The sequence below is a fragment of the Mustela lutreola genome, chromosome 4 (genome assembly GCF_030435805.1).
Source record: "Mustela lutreola isolate mMusLut2 chromosome 4, mMusLut2.pri, whole genome shotgun sequence".
NCBI lineage: Eukaryota > Metazoa > Chordata > Mammalia > Carnivora > Mustelidae > Mustela > Mustela lutreola.
In genome coordinates, this window is record NC_081293.1 from 201,416,049 (window position 1) to 201,436,139 (window position 20,091).

Sequence of the window (20,091 nt, forward strand, 5' to 3'; positions counted from 1 at the left end):
CTGCAGAAGACACAGGGTAGTTCAAGCAGCAGCACGTGTCTGGGCTCGTTGTGGCGCCCGCCTCCTCCTAGCACAGAAGCCCGTCCCCCAGGCCTTAGGGCGTGACCGTACTTGCAGAAGGTGCCTCAAGGCAGTAGTGAAGGTGAAGTGAGGTGCCCCCAGGATGGCCCAGGCCTGATGTGACGGGTGTCCTGGTAAGGGGGGGGACATCAGGACACGGACACACAGAGAGAGACGAGCGTGGGTGGACACGGGGAGAAGACGGCCATCCACACGCCGCGACAGCGGCTCTCGGCAGAACCGGCCCTGCCCACACCTGGATCCTAGATCCCCAGCCTCCAGGAGGTGAGGAACTACATCTCTGCCCTGTCCGCCCCCAGAACGGGTCCTCCGAGGCCCAAAGACCCCACAGCAGCCAGCCACCCGTGCCTTTCAGGGGCACTCTTCTCACTGATGTCACCGGACAAGTTATTTTTGGAAACTGAAATGGCGCACCTTGCCCGGCTGACAGCACTGGGCCCGTTCCCGCGCACAGGAGACGCGCGTCCTAAGGCGCGGAGCCTGCCTGCCTTCCGACTTGCTGGTGCCGACCTCGGTCCCAGGGTGACCTTGCAGAGGGCTCTTCGCTGTTGCTCTTACTGAAACTCTGACCAAGTCAGCTGCCAGCAGAGTCTCTCTCACGGGGGGTCACATTGGCCACACAGAGGAGAGACAAGAGTAACCTGGTTTCGAGGGCAGTCACTCCCGTGGGCATCCACGGCTCGCGCTATGCAAACCTGCAGACCGCGTCCTCAGTGGGCTTCGGAGGCCGGCAGCCCTGCAGGCCTTGAGGGACACTTCTGAGGCCATTCTTGCAAGGACCAATAAATAGTTCCCAAATGCAGGAAACGTTCCCCAATCTCATGCACAGTGAGAGAAATGCAGATTAAAACTGCCTTATAATAGCAGCCTTTTCTACATCCCAGAGCAAAAACGAAGGGTGGCCAGTACCCAGGGCGGCAGGGTAGGGGACACAGGCACCCTTCTCTACAGAGCTGGTGGGACTGTCCGCGAGTCACGTGTTTTGACAGGAAGTTTGCTGATGCGTCTCCAAATAAACAAGAGGCCTCTTCCATGACCTACGGTCTTCTAGGAATGCAGCCTGCAGTGCTTCTCACCGTGCTGTTTGTTTGAAGTGCAAACTTTGAAAACTGCCTGAATCACCCTCAGCAGTATAAAATAAATAAGTTTTTGTACGTGGGATAACAGGAGATCATGGCTTTGCGAAGACGAGCAGAGTCGGCCGCGAGTGCCCCGTGGAGCCGTCTCTCAGACGCCGGGACATGTGCAGGACGGTGTTCGGTGCTGAGTGGCTGTTACTTATTTGTCACAAAAGGTCTCCAGCTGGCTTTGGGGAAGGGGCCCGTCCCTCACCATGAGGATGGCTTCCAGGGTGCTGTGGGCACTCGCTCTGGCCTAGAGAGCAGGGCCAGGGAAGGGGCACCGCAGAAGCACGTCCTTTTAGAAAGACTACAATGTACTGGTTTTAAGGATGAAGGTGCCCAAGGCCGGCCAGCATCCACATGGGCCCCACTCTGCCACCCAGTCCAGCACCCGAGCATCTCCAGCTGGCCTTCCTAGGTGAGCAGTGACTTGCGCCATCGACAACACGAAGGAGTGTGAAGCTGCGGAGGCCGGTCAGACAGGAATGGCCAGAGGAGCTACCACTCAAGGTGTAAATGTTGGCCATCGAGGCTCCGGAACAAATGTGGGGCACGCAGGACGGGGTTACTGGTGGCAAGGAGGGCGCGGAGGAGCTCTGCCAGCCCCTGGGCCATCCCCACGGTGGACACGATGTTCTGCACCCCTCGTAGGCTTTCTGCAGCCCTCGGTCGCCAAACCTCCTGCTGCAGCTGGTTCTCCCGTTCTTGATGACGTGAAGCCTTTCGTCCTTCCCGATGTTGGGAGATTCACTTCCACGTAGCAGCACTCGGTCCTGTGGTCTCCATCTGTGACACGGGCACGCATCACTTGCCCCTGCATGGCTTCCGGGCAGTGGCCGTTACGCAAGCGGCCTCTTGTCTCCGAGGGTAACGGGGGTGCAAGCCTCACAGTCCTTGCCTTTGACGGGGCTCAGCGCTGTTTCCTCAGCCAGCTTCCCTCTCCCTTACTCCACAACGCAGAAAGCATGAAGCCGGCTGTGCCCCGGCACCCCGGCTTCTCGTCAGGGGAGAAGGGAGGGTCCGTACTGCGGACACGGCGGACGCGCCCTCGCGGCTGTTCACGGCTCGTCCGTGTGCCGCGCTTGCACACCGGCCTCGGGGCAGGCTCCTGGCCCTCGATGACTCTCAGGGCGGGCTCCGGCTCTCGGCATCTACAGACCAGCCAGGCTCCACTTCTGAGGACAGACGGGCTATGGGACAGACGTCTTAAAAACGACACGCAAAGGGGGTTCTTGATCTTGTCCCTCACGTACTCAAGGTGGGACGTTTGTAAAGGCTTCGTAAGGTCGGCTTCACGGGGCTGTGTTCTCCGGCGCTCTGCTCTCAGCCCCGACTCAGTGCTCCACGCTCCCTTGCAGACAGTTCTTCAGAGACCTGCCAGGGGCCTCCTGCCTCACGGCCCCATTCCCAGCTGTCCCTGCCTCCTGCAAACGCACGGCGTCCCCCTCCACTGGACCCTGCGCCCCCCATGGCCCCAAGACTACGTCCAGACCAGATCCACTGCCGCCCCCTCCACTCGCCGAAGGCTGGGGTCCATGAACCTGGCCTGCCGGGACCCCATTCTCGAGCAACCTCTGGTGCCCCAGCAGGGCGGCTCCAAGGCCCCGGGCTTGCACAGGAAACCAGCTCCCGAGAGGGACCAGAGAATTCCTTCGCCATTCCCTGCCCCAGCCCCTCCTCTCCCGTCTCAACCCCGTGGAGTCTCCAGGCCTCGATCAACGCATGCTCCCTGACTCACTTCTCGGCGGGTCACCCACCCACCCCGGACCCCTTGGCCAGGGGTGTTAGTCCTTCCCGTCGGGCACATGGGGCTCAGCTTCTACGCCATGACAGCTGCCCAGGGATGAGCAGGTAGTGCCCTCAGTGCTGTCATCACGGAGTAGTGGCTGCGACCCGTCTCCCGACCCGTCAGCCCTTGACCTCCGTGCTTCCATGCAGAGCCCGCGGCCAGCAGTCTCCTCTCTGAGGGTCCTTTTGCTCGCTGGATGCAGTGTTAAACCCCAGAATTCTATTCCTGCGGCGTCCAGGCAGGAGATCACTGCACCTTGCCCAGGCAGCCTGGATTCTACAGCAGGAAGTGACCAGACCCGAGACGCTGGGGTGTGAGGGCCCCTTCCCTAAGGGAGCCTGGCCCTAGGTCAACCCGCTTCTCCGGGAGCCCCGTCCCCAGGTCTGCTCCTCTCAGGGTCAGCCCCACCGCTGGGTGGGCGGCTGCTGACAGGGCTCTGGCCCGAGGGGTCCACATTTGGCGCTTTAACTTCCCAGGCCACTGTTTGCTCCAAACACGCTCTCCGTCCTCGGCCAGAGACGGCGTTCCCATCTCGCACGCCGGCCCCGGGGTTTAGCGACGAGTATGGTTCCCGGGAAACTCGGCCAACTCCCTCCCGACTCCGTGGGGTGCCGCCTGCTCCCACCCTGTCGTCCAGAGGTGAACAGCCGTGGGTTCCGTCACACCGTGAGTTGCAAGGTCACATCTGCGGGACACCCGTGGAGCAGCCGGTGCCGGGGATCGGTCGGGCCCCGGCGGAATTCACCTGACGGTCTCCGAGTCTGTGGCGTGTAGTTCCGGGAGATCACAACGTAGCTGTCGGACAAACACGAACGTTTCCTCGGGGAGGGTCGGGCGAGTGGTCACCCGGCCGTCATCTTCCCTGCCGGTCATCTTCCCTTGGCCACGCCACGCGGGCCGACTGTGCGCGGACCGTGTCCCCCCACAGGCTGGGGCTGCTAGAGCAGAGGTGGGGGCAGGGCGAGATGGAGGCCCCTGGCGGCGGTGGCGCGGGAACGGGGGACGGGGCCGGCGGACGTGGCGAGATGGTGCGAGCTCGGAACAGGGAAGGGGCCTCAGCAGACAGCCACGCTGCGGCTCCTCGACTTCCAGGGCCGGGGAAGCCCGAGTCTGCTGTGAAGCCCCAGTTCGCAGTGGCCGCGTTCTAACTGGACCAGGCCGCCGGGGCTGTGGTCCAAGGTCGCCAGCATATGTCGTTGGTACAGAAACATATAAGGAAACTTACCACAAATAATACATGTTTAAAGATCACAAACATGATGTTCAGGGCCCGTCTGGATGCTTGGGACGCACTGGACCGCAAAGACGGTCTGCCTGGTCCGGAGTGTTGCCACCGCATCACGGGCCATGAGACGGCTGTGCCAGCTGTCCCTGAATGTTTGGTCTCTGGGAGGAGTGTTACGGCCAACGGCCTGCTGCGGCAGCTCTGCAGGCACGAGACGGGGGCACGAGAGGCCTGAGGGTCCGGGAGCGTGGTGTTCTGCCTCAGGAGAGTCGGTAAAGCCAGCAGAATTGTGAATGTCTCTCTAGGTGACGGTCAGACATCAAGCCCCCTTCGCGGGCAGCATCTGCCTCTCCATGCGTGGCCCTCTGAGGGTTTGGGGAGGGACAGGACAGGGAGCCAGACGGGCAGGAGGAATATGGACAGCACGGCCCCCACACAAGGGCTCTGGCCCCCCACTGCGCCCGGCCACTGTTAAGTAGCAGCAGCAAGTGAGGGACAGTTGTCTCCCCAAACCCCGCCTGGCGAGCCGCAAGGAGGGGAGGACTCCACGATCGTCTCTTGGTCGGAGGCTCAGCGACAGCAGTGCATACAGTAGGCGCTCACGGATGTGCATTCCTCCACTGAGAACAGCGCCCAGGGCCGAATCCCACGCATGATCTGGCCTGTGTGTGTGTGCCCACACTCACTGCACTTAAAGCGGGGGACGGAGTCAGGGGTGCCCTGACACCCTGGGCTTTTAACCAACCTCCCGGCTGTCTGACCGGCTCACCGCGGTGGCCAGCGCACTGTATGTAGGCTCGGTGTATGGCAGGAAGCAGGGGACGTGTATGTGGCAGGAGCGGCACCGTGAGCTCCCCATTCCTGCCCTGCACCTTCTCCCCCTGCCCCAGACCACATGGTCTGAATGGCGATTCCAGACGGCGAGGGCCGCGAGCCTTACCAGGACCATGTGGCCGGTGGAGATGTCCATGTTGGACTGCACGGGCTCCTCAGACCAGGACGACGTGCTGCTCCGTGCGGACGGGCTGGGCATCGGCCCGTCGCTGAACTGCGAGGAGACGCTGTTGACGCGGGACGCATGCGGGGCCTCTGGGCGCTCTGACGTGCGCACGGCCATGCGCTGCCGACACAGCTCCTAGGAGACAGCGACGGTGGGTTAAGGGTGCCCTCATGGCCCGCGGTCTCACCCCCAGCCCTGCCCGACCCGAGAGCCCACGGGCAGACGGGGGTCTGCCCTGTGGCCATGCATGTGCACACGGATGCACACACATACAGATATCCCACACATAGAAGGACACACGACACACATACACATGCAGATATCACACAGGTGCACGGATGTACACCCGGCCACACACAGAGATGCACACGTGTGTATACACACATACGCAATACAACAGATCTCCCACACCTATACGGATCTCGAACACACACAGACACACACAGATACCCATGTACACAGACACACACACGTACAGGCAGACAAGAGGACACTGGGCCTGCTGTGGTGATGGGTTATCTTGGAATGACAGAGGAAGGCGGGGGATGGACATCGGGGAGGGTGTGTGCTGTGAAGTGTGTAAACCTGATGATTCACAGACCTGTGCCCCCGGGGCTAATAATACATTATATGTTAATAAAAATAATTAAAAAAAAAACACATGTAAAAAGGAAAGTTTGTGGTTTAATGGAAGAGGTTTGCTTCTCTGCCCAGACCTGCAAAAACCAAGTCTCCAAATTAAAAGGAGAACCTGGGTATGACGGCTGAAGAGAGCTGCTGTCAGGTCCCCACGGGGTCCCAGGTGACCCCAGGCAGGGCGGGGTCTGAACACACAGCTGGGGACGGCTCTCAGAAGCAGGGGACTCTGGGGGGGGCGCGCACACTAGCTCCTGGCTGTCACCAGGGAGCCGGCCAGGACCCCCCCCCCCAACATCTCACTAGCAAAATACCTGCATCTTGTCAGATGAATCCCAGCCTTTTGCCCCCGAAACGACCACGGTAACCTGAGCCACCGAACTAAAATGATATCAAGAGAAACTCTGTAAGAGAATCTGAGCCGAGAGAGGAGTTACAAATGCACTCACGGGGCACGGCGCTGGACAGCCGCACGGCTCCGGGGTGCTTCTCCCTTCCCGTGGTGGCGCCCGGTGGGGGGTCGCACCCTGCTGCCCCCACGAGCTCAATGTGCCCCAGGGCCTGGCTAAAGCCCCCAGAACCCCTACACTTGTTCCTTATCCCTCACGCGGGCTTCATGCCCTTGCCGTTCAAGACCTTCCCGTGGCCACAGCCACCACAGCGAAGAGAGCCCCCGCCTGCCCAGCGCAGCTCCCCTGGGAGGCACGGCTTGGGCGCCCGGAGCCACATGGTGCGTGCCACCCGGCACAGGTACGTGGAGGGACCCCTCCGCCCGCCAGAGCAGTGGGTCTTACGGAGCAGGGCTGTGGGCACCCCGAAGGGACGGGTGACCTTCACACCAAGGGCCGCCGTGCCCCGGAACGGAAGAGCCAGGAAGGAAAGCGCACTTCCCCTGGGCCCCCTCTGCCCTCAGGGTTTGCCGGCTCATGCCTGGTGTTCACACGATGAGTTTGTTTAAAAAACCAAGCCAGGTTCCCTCAGAACCTTAAAAACAAACACACACACACAAACCAAGCAACCCAGACACAGTGGGCCACTCCAACAGGAAGGTGGTACCAGGACCACATCTTCGCCCCGGCTGCTCGCGGGATGTTACTTGATTTTGCAGAAATCATACCAATGGCGTTTCTTCGGTAAATGCTATGGTTTCACCTGTCCAGCTGCAAGATTCACCAGCTCCACCCGAAGCACAAACACGACCCAGGGTCGGCCCAGGGGTTCAGATGTGCCCTTCCGGAAGGAGTGCCCTTGGTGAGGAAGGTTCGGGAGGGCTGAGATTTGGTCACTGAGAAGCCAACGTCACACCAGGTAGGGTCACACCAGCTAGGTGACCACCCTGCAACCATGCGGGGAGACGGAGGAGGCCCAGCCCCCGATTCCTGTTCCTCCCTCACGCGAGGTCTCGGAGCCCCAGTGTTTCCACTTGAAAAATGGAAAAAGGCGCCGGCCTCGTTGCCAGAGGACGCCGTGTGGTGCCCGCTGCAGAGAAAGTCTTCGGACATCCATCAGTAGATGTTAGCCCCCAAAATCAAAACAATTCTCTAAGCTGAAACAAACGCTCAGGGGCTCGGCAAGTTCCAAGGTATTTCTGAAGAAAGTGCAGAATTTTGGAGCTCAAGAGGCAGCAGGTCGTCCCCACAGGCCTGCCGGTCTGACCGGTGACTTTGGGCACTGGGCGTCCCACACGGTCCCATGGGGCTGCGACCGCGGGCCGAGCACTCCGCAGTATTACTCAGGGCTGGCGCTCTTTGCAGGTCTTTAAAGAACAAAATTCTTAAAAGCAGAAGGAAGCTTCCGAGCAGAAACGCTCTCCAGCCTGCTTGCAATGGCAGTGCAGCCCTCCTGCCCCCACTGGACACCCTGTTTGGAGAGCGGCCCCCTAAAGTGTGGCAGTCGCCCTGGTGTGGCCCAGAGGGGAGAGCTGGAGCATTCCCGCACCGAGGAGGCCTCTTCCGTCATGTCCTTACGTGCAGGTAAAGCGGGGGTCACCTGCTCGGGCCGTCTTGCCGTCGGACGGACTGCTGTCCTGTTCCTGCATGATGAACGCAGGAGCCGCTGAGACAGGGAGTGTCGAGGTAATGACGGGCTCCTGACCAGAGGGCTGGGGTGGAAGTGGGTTCTTGGGTTTGAGGTCGCTGTGCCCTGGAGGCCTGTGAGCCCCCCGACCCCACGTGGGTGGCCGCCGGCAGCTGTGCCCCCTGGCCTTCCCAGCCGGCATGCTGTGCTGGGCTTTCCAAGGGCCGGGAGGGGCCGGACGGAGGGAGACGTGCACAGCTCTGCTGTCCCAACAGAGACTCACCCAGAACCCGGGGCTCAGGAGACCGATGCCGGAACAGCTCTGCCTTTGACCCTTCTCCCTGGCTTCCAGGTAGTCAGTCCCCTGTTTGGGGCACCTGAGTGACAATGCCTAACTCCGATTCCGGTCCTGGCTTCAGCACCTACGGCTGTGTGACCTCGGGCAAACCCCCAGCCTGTCTGAGTCCCGGGTTCCTCCTCCGTGCAAGCAAGCCCGTGGTTCTGGGGGACTAAGTACAATCACGTGCTCACCTTCAGCACGACCTGGCCTGTGATCAGCGACGATTAACTTACTCAGCTCTCGCTGTGCGCGCATACCATTCCCAGGTGCCAGCCAGGTCCGCGGAGTAGGACCAGCAGGCCCTGAGCTCCCCGCACGTGTGGCCCAGCCCAGAGCGCCCATGAGGTCTGTCAGGTGTTTTAGGGAAGGGGGCTGGTGGGCGGGGGCTTCCGGGATGAGGCCCTACAGGTCCGCCAGGGTCGTCCGGAGAGGCTAAAGCTTGCAGGTGGACGGCGTTAGCGGCAGGAGCGATGGAGAAGATCGGCCCTTGTCGGTGCACGTTTCAAACTATGCGGCGCCTGGTACCATCACTCTCCGGCTGCTGTCGGCTCTCCAGGGAGCACGCGGAGAAGAGCGAGCGGGTCTGTCTGTCTGTTCGGCCGTGCGGCCAGTGGTGTGGCTTTCTGCACAGCCGAGGCCCCGAGGGAAGCTGAGGTGCACAGCCCGCCCGGTCCCACAGGCTTCCCACGTGTCTGAAGAGAATTCCACCCGCTGTTTGGGTCTCCTGGCAGCCCGGCCCTTGCCGAGGCGCGAGCTCTGGCGACAGAGGTTCCTACAGGACCAGCCGCCATCTCCGCTCCTGTGAGGCTGGGGTCTGAGCTCTGCCCGGCGAAGGAGGAGCAGCCCTCCTCTGACCGTGGGCCTTCTGCCGCCTTGTCCTCAGAATCCGAGGCGAGGCGAGGAGCAGCGGCCGGTCCCTGCATTCCAGGGCTGCTGCAGGGCCTCATCACCACCACCTGCGCGCAGTGAGAGAGTGCGCTGCGAGTGCCTGCCCCGCTCCGCGGACTGTTGGGGGCAAGCCCCGGCCTCTGGGGTGTCCCTCCGGGCTGACACAACAAGGCCATGCCCGTCCATCTGGGACAAAGCCAGAGGCTCCTCGCGGAAACGTCCGCCAGGAGGGGACACATGCCAGGCCCGCTGCCTCTGGGGGACCCTGGTGGTGGAGACAGCACCCGCACCCTGGTGGTGGAGACAGCACCCGCCTCTCTGCCCGCTGCCCTCTCTGAGGGAATCACCAGAGGCCCCTTAGTTACTGCTTTTGGTTGATTACAGTTTGTAAAGGAACAGTAGAAATTCTGTATTCTGACCAGTCTCTGTACTATTACATTAAAAAATTAAAGTTTCCTGAAGATAATCGAATTTCTTTTTAAAAGACAAAATGCAGACCGGAGCCTGACTCAGTTGAGTCAGGTCAGGGTCAAGGTCAGGGTCAGAGTCAGGCACAGGCTCAGGGTCAAGAGCAGGGTCAGGTGCAGACTCAGGAGCAGGGTCAAGGTGAGGGTCAGGGTCAGGCACAGGGTCAGGTCAAGGTCAGGCTCAGGATGAGGTGTAGGGTTGGGTCTGGTGCAGGGTCAGGCTCAAGTGCAGACTCAGGGTCAGGGTCAGGGTCAGAGCCAGGCCCAGGCCCAGGGTCTAGGGCAGGGCCAGGCTCTCTGTCAGGCTCAGGCACAGGGTCTGGTTCAGGCTCAGGATCAGGTGCTGGGTCAGGTGTAAGTCAGGGTCTGGTGCAGGGTCAGGGTCAGGCCAGGGTCAGGCACAGGCTCAGGTGCAGGGTTGAGTCTGGTGCAGGGTCAGGGTCAGGTCGGGGTCAGGCATAGGGTCCTGCACTGTGCAAATGCGATTCTCTCAGCAGAGCTGCCTGGGGAGAGGGAGAGGTTCTGCCCTCCCTTCAGACCAGAAAGTTCCACTGGCCTGTAGGCAACGCCACACTCTTCCCGTCAAAGTCTCATCGGCACCTGGAGAGGCAGCTGCAGGTCACACAGAGACACGTGGAGGGGTGACTTCTCGGACCCACAGGCTGTGATGGGGCAGCGATGGGTTGGGCATAAACATTATTTAAAATGTAATTTGAAGTTTGCAGCATTAGTTTCCGTTACCCAGAAATGCTATCGGGCCCCAGCGCTCCCCGCTCTCCCTGCCCCGCATTTACCGTCAGGCTTGCGGGGGGCCCGTGTAGGACAGAGCAGAGACTCGGTCGGCCGCGACAAGCGCCGCGTCACCAAGCGACAGTCTGACATACAGGGCCATGGCCATCCACAGGGCGGTTTCACTTGAGCAAGAGAGGACGGGCACCGCTCAACAGAGAACGCAGACAAGCTCCGGAAGAAACCTGGAGGCTGGCCCAGGGCCACCCGAGTGCCTCTGATTTGTCATCCCGGCAGCAAGCACAACGGGGATCCCCAATACCCGTGAGGCAGGTCCCTGCGGTTGGGCTATGGATGCCGTGAAAGGAGAGGCAGGCCCATCGTGGGTGTTCGCCCCCAGGGCGGGAACCGGGAAGATCACGACAGCCCTCGCCCTCCAGGCCAGCGCTCCGCGGGGACCCCGGCACGGCCTGTGCAGGGCACACCGTGTGCTGAGCACCGCAGACTTTTCCCAAATGTACTTCCCTTGGCTGGAAAAGGAAGTGCCGAGCCTCCCAGCCCCTCGTGAAACACCAACAATCTTCCCACGTTTAAAACCCAGACTAAATCCACTTCAGTTTTTAAATCATGGTCAGGGTAGCACCACGTTAATGAAAATGGCATTCGGCTTGACCGCTTCGAGTTTATAAGACAATTACCATCTTCGTGTCGTGACTCATGGGATTCAACCACCGAGAAGCAGTTAATTATGAAGGAGGAGAAAGACAGGTCTCGTCAAACGGCTCCGAGTCACAGACCCACGCGTGGGGTCAGCCAGCAAGTCACGCGACCCCCTTCAGACGGCTCCCAGTCGGCCGCCCTGGGCCCAGTCATGCTGCCGCAAGGTGCCGAGCACCCGAGAGCCACACCTACTCGGGACCGTGTCCCACGCGCACCTGCTGCGGGACAGAGAGCTCACGACGGGCTCACGACTCACCTCCCCTGGGAGCTTCACCAAATCGCTTTTCTTTGCTCATCAAATGAGGAAGAAAACGCCAGTGCGGGCGTGAATGAGAGAATGGTTTTCCAGAGAGCGAAAGGGTCAGTCACTTATTTTGGGAATGTGCTGCTCCATAGTTCCAGGCTATCCAGCTCTGGAGATGGGTTCCAGGTCTTTCTGGGGGGTCCACCCATCTGCGCATCTCTGCTCTGTCCCCTCTTGCTGTGCCCCCACCTGCCACGGTGCAAAAAAAGTTCTTGAGAAAACAGATGCAGGCGCGCCTGGGTGGCTCAGCGGGTTAAAGCCTCAGGTCATGATCTCAGGGTCCTGGGATCGAGCCCCACATCGGGCTCTCTGCTCAGCGGGGAGCCTGCTTCCCCACCCTCTGCCGGCCTCTGCCTACTTGTGATCTCTGTCTGTCAAATAAATAAAATCTTAAAAAAAAGAAAAGAAAATATTGTCCCTGCCATGTAATAAGTGGTAAGTCACTCTTATTTAAAAAGAAGAAGAAAACAGATGCAGACCATTTCACGTTCCCGAGGAGACCGTGTGTGCACAATGAGAAGGTGACGCAGTTTCGTGGGAGACCTTCCCACAGCAGCCATCCACGGTCAGATCACTAGCGTTTTAGGGAAAATCCTGCAGCGGAAAGAGAAATCCATTGGAGATGGAGAACGCAGGCAGGAGACAGCCCCCAGGCTGTGTAGAGACCCACGTGCAGACGTGACCAGGACGGAGGCAGGTGACAGCAAGGCTGCGGGCCTGGCCCGGGGAGTCGGGATCCCGCTCCGCTCCTTGCCAGCTGCATGATATGGGATGAGAGGCTCGACCCATCCCGGGTCTCCATTTCCTGACCGCGCAGAGCTGGCGAGGCAGGTTCTAGAAGCGGCTGCTGCTGAGGCCCCCAGCACCACCCTGGCCTGTCCCTGCTGCCGGGCTTCGGGCTCCCTCAGGCCCGGGCACGGGGGCGGGCAGGGCGGTTCCACGGCCGGCGGACGGAGTCAGGACACCAGGCCAGGCCCCAGCGCTGGGATGCCGGCCCTGCCGGACCACAGCAGCACCGGCCACATGGAAGCCAGGGTGGCGCTGGACCACGGTCTTCAGAAGGGGCCTCTCCCCGCCCTTCCCGCAGCAACCAGAGAACGGGATTTCTACACAGGAAAACAACAGTGTTTTCAGGCCCCGACATTTAAGGGTTTGATCACAAAGTAGACGCAAAGTAGACCCGTGAAGCTTGGGTCACACGATCTGAGATGCCCGAGGGGGCCTTTGTTTGTCAGGAAAGGCGGAAGCACGAGTGCCTGCACCCAGGTGTCCTCAGCTCTCCAAGGAAACTCAAAGCCTCAGCCCCTGCGCGGCGCGGGGCTGTCTCCAGTGTGTCCAGAGCCCCCCACATGCGGGCCCCCCTGGCCCCCTTCCCCAGCCCCCGGGCGGGACCCTTCTGAGCAGGGTCAGCCCAGAGAGCCCCACGTTCTCAGGATGCAGGCCCGCTGCCGCCTCCCGACCCCACAGCCCCCACCGCCCGAGAGGCCGCCGGCCCTCTGCTACTGGAAGCCGAGGCCCTGGGGTGTCTCCACAGAGCCCCGGAGGGTCCCATACTTCTTTGTAACACAATTTGCAGAAAATAAGCTGAATAGGATTCTGGGGGCAGAAATCCCTCCACACACATAATAATGCAAATGTCTCACTTCTCCAATCTTTATCTGATGGGGGAAAATTGCAGAGAGTGGGAATCGCTCTGATAGAAAAGACCTGTCATTCCCAAATTCTGCCAAAAGAAAGACCAAGACGACAAAGGCTTAAGAAAAACCGCTTTGTACCTTTCAAGGAACAATCGGAACAAAGCAGCTCGCTGCCCAAGTGTGTCCACAAAGGGCGGCTGGAGTTTTAGGGCTGTTTGGAGAGCGTGATTTGCGGTAACAGGGCAGAACTGAAGAGGAGGGCACAAAGCCGCCGGGCGGGGGGACGGCTCGTTAGGGTAGGCTGCGAGGGAGGACACAGCCAATTACTTTCCAGGCCGCAGAAAGCACTGAGCGGGCTGAAAAGGAGCCGGCCCTCTCCGGGGAGGGACCCCGCTCGGCTCACGGGGCACCGCGCGATCCCACAGATAGAGCGAACAATGGAGCACAAAGCCCCCGGAGGGCGGCCCCCGGGACGGCTGGCGGGCGGCGCGCCTGGCGCCCGGGCCGCCCGGAGCTCCCGGTGCAGGGAGGTCCTTCTCGCAGGGCCCCCGACGCAGAAGCAAGCCCAGGGGGACCCGGGAGGGCACCCGGAGATCCTAACGGAGACCCTCTGCCCGCGGCCGGGAAGACAGGCGGTTTATTTACTTTTTTATTTTGCTCATTTTTTTTTTTTCTCTAAATCAAGCCTGTGTGACTTTTGTGATAAGGAACACCAAAATGAGGGGTGTTCAGGATGGATGAAATCTCTCACTCAGTAGGATTAAGACTAAGTGAAGTGTTTAGAACTCGTGTGGGGACAAGGGCAGAGAACACATCCCAGGCTGTCAGCCTGGCTCCACTGTCCCGTTAAAAGAAAAGGCGCATCAAGAAAGGATGGTGTGTCTGCTCCCCTCTCCCGTCCACAGTGGGGTTCCCAGGCAGGCTCCCCGGGGACCTGAGCGGGCCTGCGAGGGGCTGCTGCACGTGGCGGGCCGGGGAGGCGGGGGCGCGGAGACAGGTTTACGGGGACGCAGCTTGCGTAAAGTCTCTTACCGTAAATAGCCCATCTGAGGACGACCACTGTGGGAAGAAAACGAGCTCTGAGCTCGGTGAGTGCTAGAAGGACTCTCCCCAACATCACAGGACACGGGGGATGCCGGGGAGCACTAGAGGACCCCAGGGGGACACTGGGATGCACGGGGGACACTGAGGGCGACACCGAGGGATATGCTCAGGGGCACCAAGCAGACACATAGGGGACACGGGGGAGCCACTGAAGCACCACTGGGGGACCTTGGGGGGACACTGTGGTGACACTGGGGGACATGGGGAGACACGGGGGATATGGGGACACCAGGGAGCACTGGGAGACACTGGGGGACATGGGGCACTGGCAGGCAGAAGAGGGACCCTGTGGAGTACTGGGGTGACAGTGGGGGGCAGAGGGGGACACGGGGAGGACACTGGGGGGACACGATCTGCTGGGAGGCACCAGAGGACACCAGGGAAGACACAGGCAGACAGAGGGGGACACTGGGCGGCACTGGAGGACACATGGGGACACCAAGGGACACTTGGGGGACAATAGGAGGACACCAGAGGGCACTGGGTGACACTGCAGGGCATGGGCGGACACTAGGGGGACACAGGGGGACCTGGGGACATTAGGGACCACTAGGGGACACTGGGGGACACTGGAGACATGTGGGAGACACTGTGGGGACACAGGGCCATGGCCAGTCTGGGAGACAAACAGGATCCTCCCTGCTCCTCCCACGGGGGTCAGAGCCATAGCAGGCACCCTGGGCGGCTCATCCCTCGTCTGGGTCAGAGCCGCACCTGCTCCCTGGATGGAGGGCCCAGTTCACAGCTATGCTACGTGACCAGCCTTCTGACGTGTGGCCACCGCTGCCCATCTCGGGACACCCCCTCCCCACCTCCACCAGACTTCTCGGTGATTTGGACCGTGGGACAACACAGCACACCATGCCACACGGAAGGGACGTTTCTCCGGGGCAAATCCCAACCCAAGCTCCAGAACCCGGGCAGGACGGCTCTTGCTTGGCCCATTCCCTGGGCGCTGGCGGCGTCCCCCACCATCGCCACCCTCATAACCGCTGGGGCGGCACACCATGTCCTCTGGTCCAGGGTGCAGCTGGGTTACGTAAGTGCTGGGTTCCACAGCAGTCATCACCTGACCAAAACAGCTCCATGATAAACACCGTTTGCCAAGAAATATTGAGTAATTTTACCCCATTTTGCACGATGTTTTCTCAAAATAAAATTCGAAAACACATTTTAACTTATAGAAGTGAAAATGCTTTTCCGGAGTCTTTGAATCTAGAAGGGTCTTCGAGTCGCCCCTGGTCAGAAAGAAATGAACTGCTGGCCCTCTCCCTGCCCCGCACGCTGGCGCAACCCCACAGCGGGCGCTACGGCACGGCCATCCGGTGCTGTCCTCCCGTCATCAGGACAAGAACTACGTCTCGCCTCCCGAACTCGAGGACAGAGGTCATTTCCATCTGTCATCCTTCTGCCTGGGGACTGTCTAGCCGCAGGAGGCAGCTCGAGACCGTTGTCGAGTCCGGAGGCTTCCTACCGTCTCAGGACCCCCGCAGGTGGCACACGCCCCCCAGGGGCGGCTCTGAAGGCCATGAGTGAGTACGCGCGACTCTGTCCACACGCGTGTGATGTGCCTGAAACCCACTCTTCTTTGAGGCTGCCTCTCCTTTAAGACCAAAGGTGCCCTCGCCTTCTGCTCCGCTCCCGACACAAATCTAACTCGTCAGAGGAGGGAAAGCACATCGTGTCAGTAAGCGTCCTTCTCCGACAGCCCGCACTCGGCGTGGGCTTCCGGAACCACGGCCCACACGGGAACCCGGAGCGGGCTGTGCTGTGGACGAGGCCCCTCGGATGGACACGCAGCCGTTGGGGCCCCAAGCTGCCGGGCCGGTCCGCATCTGCGCGGCAGGTCTGACGACAGACACCAACCCCAGGCGTGCGGGGTCCTGCAGCCGTCACCCTCCCGCCGTGGTCGCAAGCGATCCTGAGAAGTCCCCGATGCCTTCCGAGTTCGCGGCTCCGGCCCCGTGGACTCCGCCTCTGTGAGCGCAGCCGGCCTAGGGCGGCCCCACACACACGGTTCAAACTCGGACGAGTCAAAGTCACCGAGTCCGTCAAAAATAAACTTCAGAGCAACCCGGGCCTGACACAGGCTGAGCGGGAGGGCGGTGTTCTGTAGGAAACTTCTGTCCTGGTCCTAACTTCCCTCTTGCTCAAAAGGTAATGCCTTCTGATTGTTTGTCATCACGGCGCCATCACGTCGGGGCAGCACGCGAGCCGGCTGGCAGCGGGGACGGTCTGGGGTGCGGTGTACACCCTCCCCTCACCAGCGCCGCTCACGCCCATGTCTTAGTGTCGTGCACCCATCGAGCACCAGAAGGTCCCCTGCCCCGGGGCCGCGCGTTTATCAAGCAGATCGGGCGTTTCGGGGACCCAGGGTGGGCCTCACGTTCACGGAAGGACACGGCAGGGAAGGGACCAGGCCTGTCTCAGTGCGCCACGGCAGGGAAGGAAGCCCAGCGAGATGGCGAGTGATGGAGACCACGGACGCGCAGGGCCGCGTCAGGGCAAAAACCGAGCGTCCAGATGCAAGGGTGCTGGTGTGGGCGGCAGCTCAGGCCCCCCGGGCTCGGCGGGAAGGCTCGGTGAGGCTGTGGGGTCCGCGCAGGCTGACAGATGGGAATGATCTGCAAGGATAAAGCCGAGTGGGGGCGAGCGGTCTGCACAAAGGTTCAGCGGCAGACTAGCACAGGGGACATCCCCAGCGCTGCGAGGGGCCGGCCGGGGCACAGATGCATTCAGGTCCTTCCACTCTGCGGCGGCACCTAATTAAGCCAGAGGGCAGGGCCTGGGGGTGGGGACAGGCCAGGGCCCCTCGCAGCTGCCTCTCTGCGTGGGGGCTGCACGTGGTCCACCCGATTATTCCCTCTGAAGCTGCCCCGCACGGCGACCCAGCGGCCCGAGGCCACAAGAGTGCTCCGAGGAGCTCCGGTGCAGTGGCTTTCATCTGCCGGGAAAGGGTGAAGGGCTCTGGCCTCGAGGCCCCGTCAGAGTATCTGAGAGTCTGTCGTGTCCAGGAAGGGCACAGTGTTGACCTTCGGAGGAAGTCTGCGCTTCCAATGGCCTCAGTCCAGCCCGGGTGCCGTCCTGTGACTCGGGCCAGCGCCGTGGGAAGTGAGACGTTGGGAGGGTTTGAGGCGCGGGGGCCTGGGGTGCTGCCAGGCTCGCTGGGTTTCCCGGCCTGGAGTCGATCGGAGCCCTGCAGACTCAAGGCGTGCCCAGGAAGCCCCACGCATGCAGAGGCAGGGAGGCCGCCGTGCGGGGTCAGGAGACCGACAGCTCCGTGCGGCCAAGGACAGTCGGAGGTTTGGTCCTGGTCTCCCTCGTGTTTCAGTTTCAGAGTGTGGGGCCACCGGACTCAGGATTTTCATTCTCCGTGAATGTGGCAGAGGACGGGCACGCCAGGGCGGAGGACCCAGTCCCCAAACACAGAACTGCACGGAACGTCCCTTCTGAGCGAGCACTGAGTTTTACAAACAAGCCCGTACTGCGCGTCCCCCACTCCCGGTCTCCGCACGGGGTCACGAGAGGTGCGCTTCCAGGAACACGTGTTGCCTCCCTGGTTACTCTTCTGCTCTGTTGTCTTCACAAGAAACGAAAGTGATAAAACGCTCCTTCATGGAACAAATCCAGACTTTTTTGAAGTTTCATTAGAGAATCGAAGCCTAGCCGCACGTGGGTGCTGATTTCCTTGCCATTAGCAATCCTAATGCTTATCACCCAAACTCCTCAGCTGACCTACGACGAACGCCAGAGTCCGCCCCAGCTTAGAGCTGTACGTCGCGATCGCGTTCTCCAAACACCCTGTGGGATGTGGGATTAGCATCTTAAGGCATTGGGCCTTACTGGCTCACGGAAGCATCTCTGAATCTTCCCTTTCCCGTTTTCCAAATAACCATACGCAGAGACACACACAAACGTAGACCCAGACACGTAATTCTGCTGCTTGCTTTATTTTTAAACTTCGGGTTTAAGAATCCTTAAACTTTCGTTAAGGAAGGCAGACGGCCCAGCAGCGTCTGGGCATGTCTGGAGTCCTGGGCCTGACTGCCTGGCGTCCTCGCGTATGTGATGTGTGGAGCTGGTCTGGCGGCCCCTGAGCGCGGGCACGCGCGTGCCTGGGGCCCGGGCCCTCTTCTGCGGGAATGGGGGGGTCCTGTTCGACCAGCGCAGCTTTGGCGGGGGCACATGTGGCGCGGAAAGGGAGGAAGCAGACGCCTGCCTCGGTAGCCCCATGTGCCGGGTCGACCCTGGTGATCACCAGGGTGGCCGGTGTCGCGGCCCGAGTACCCTCACATCCTGGCTATTTATTTGAACATCCGGAGTGAATCTTTTTCACAAGTCACCTTCCTAACTGGAGACTGTGAACATCTTGTACTTGCTAATAGAGAAATGACCTACCAAGTTTCCATCCTTAATTATCAGCAATCCTCCCAAAGCAGAGAACCCCACTGGAGATGGAAATATTTTGAGGAACAGGGTTTAGGGATGACTAATTAGATGGAGAAGAGAAACCCAATCAGGTCGCTTCTCTAACCCAAGAGGAAAAGTCCTTTCTGTTCCCTGCCTAAGACGCGACTGCGACACTCAACAGACCACATCATGTCCTGAGTGCGTCTCTTGCTCACCTACTCCAGGAAGCCCTCCTGGGTCACCCTAAGCTCTCTGTGGACCACCACGGCCCTGTTTGTCTCAAGCACCGTCTCCACACTGGTGTACACTGGTCCTACGGGGAAGCTGTGAGTGAACGAACGGTCTTTGCCATCCTTATTGTTACAGAAAACATGATTCTTTCATTAGAAGAAATCAGCTTTCTGGAAAGCTGCCCACTGGCCACTTCTGAGCTGCAGGGCGACTCTCCACGGACATGGGATCCACACGCGGCACCAGGGTGGAGGAGGGAGTGGGGACCTCGGGCCTTGGACGGGAGTGACGCTGACATGCAGTCTGTCCCCGGACAGGACAGACGGCCGAACCAGCGGGACTTGTGCCTCCGGGGCAGGGGGCCTCCTGGCCAAGTGGCTCTTCCTCTCATGACCTTGAACGCTCCCCCTTCGACACTTGGACCCTGTCACACCCGAGTCCCTGGAGCCCGAGCGTGCACTTGCTCCTTGCGAAGCCCTCCCGGCTCGCAAACACACGTCCTCTGCGGCTCTGAGGTTCAGGCTACTGCTCCCCGCCCTGATCCCTTGTGTCCTGCCTATCTTCCTCTGTGCCGTTCAGCTCAGGCCGTGCTCCCTAAGGCCCCCCGAGGGCTCGAGTCGGACTGGAGGGTCCCCCTGGGCTCCGGCACCCCGGGCGCACCTGCCAGGCCCTGCTCAGCGCGGACATGCACGAGGCCGACCCCGAGGCAGACCCCGGGCCTTGCTGAGTGTGTCATCCCCGCGTGTGGCGAGCCTGACCTCACAGGGTCCCCCCGGCCTCTCCCCCGGCACGTGCAGGCTGTGTTCCCCGACGGGGAGCGGGGGAAGCCGGTGCGGAAGCCTGTCCTAGCCGGAAGCCTGAGCTCTGGGCCTGCCGTACGTCGGTATATCGTGGTGCAACGACCCTGCACCCGGTCCCGGCCCCCGCGCCTGAGGGGACCCCCCGAGGGCCTTTCCTCCTCCTGCCATTTTGGTCTAACGCCTGCCAAGTCCATTCTGCATGTTTCCCTTCACGCCATAAGCCTCTCCCACCAGCACCCCTCATTCAGAGTAGCTCGACAGCCCCTCTGAGACTCGGGGGGCAGCCTGTCTCCGGGCACACAGCTGTGGGATGACTCCCCTCCACTAAGTCCCCAAGGCCGGTGTGTGGGGCGTGAGGTGGGCCCCAGTTTCATCCGCGTCCCCCTCCCTCCGGGGACGATGTGAGGGGCGGCTTTGTTGCTCTCTGGCAGCACCCACAGAAGCCCGGCGCTCCCTCCACACCTGCGCCCACCCTAGTGGTCCTCCCGAGGAGGTGCTGAACTTTCCAGAAGTCTGGATGTCCCTGGACTTACGTGCTTCCTGTACAGGTGGTCCGTCTCGAGTTCTGGTTTACAAGACGTGCCCCTCTCTGA

The 20,091-nt window shown here is 61.0% G+C and overlaps 1 protein-coding gene across 3 annotated transcripts in view; it reads right to left on the bottom strand.

Moving 5' to 3' along the window:
• PTPRN2 (protein tyrosine phosphatase receptor type N2) overlaps window positions 1-20,091 on the bottom strand; it is a 688,130-nt gene that overhangs the window by 72,479 nt on the left and 595,560 nt on the right. For all 3 annotated transcript variants that reach the window (XM_059172404.1, XM_059172405.1, XM_059172403.1), the window contains one exon: window positions 5,157-5,351. In XM_059172404.1, the coding sequence (XP_059028387.1) occupies window positions 5,157-5,351 (195 nt within the window). The remainder of the gene's footprint in view (window positions 1-5,156; window positions 5,352-20,091) is intronic.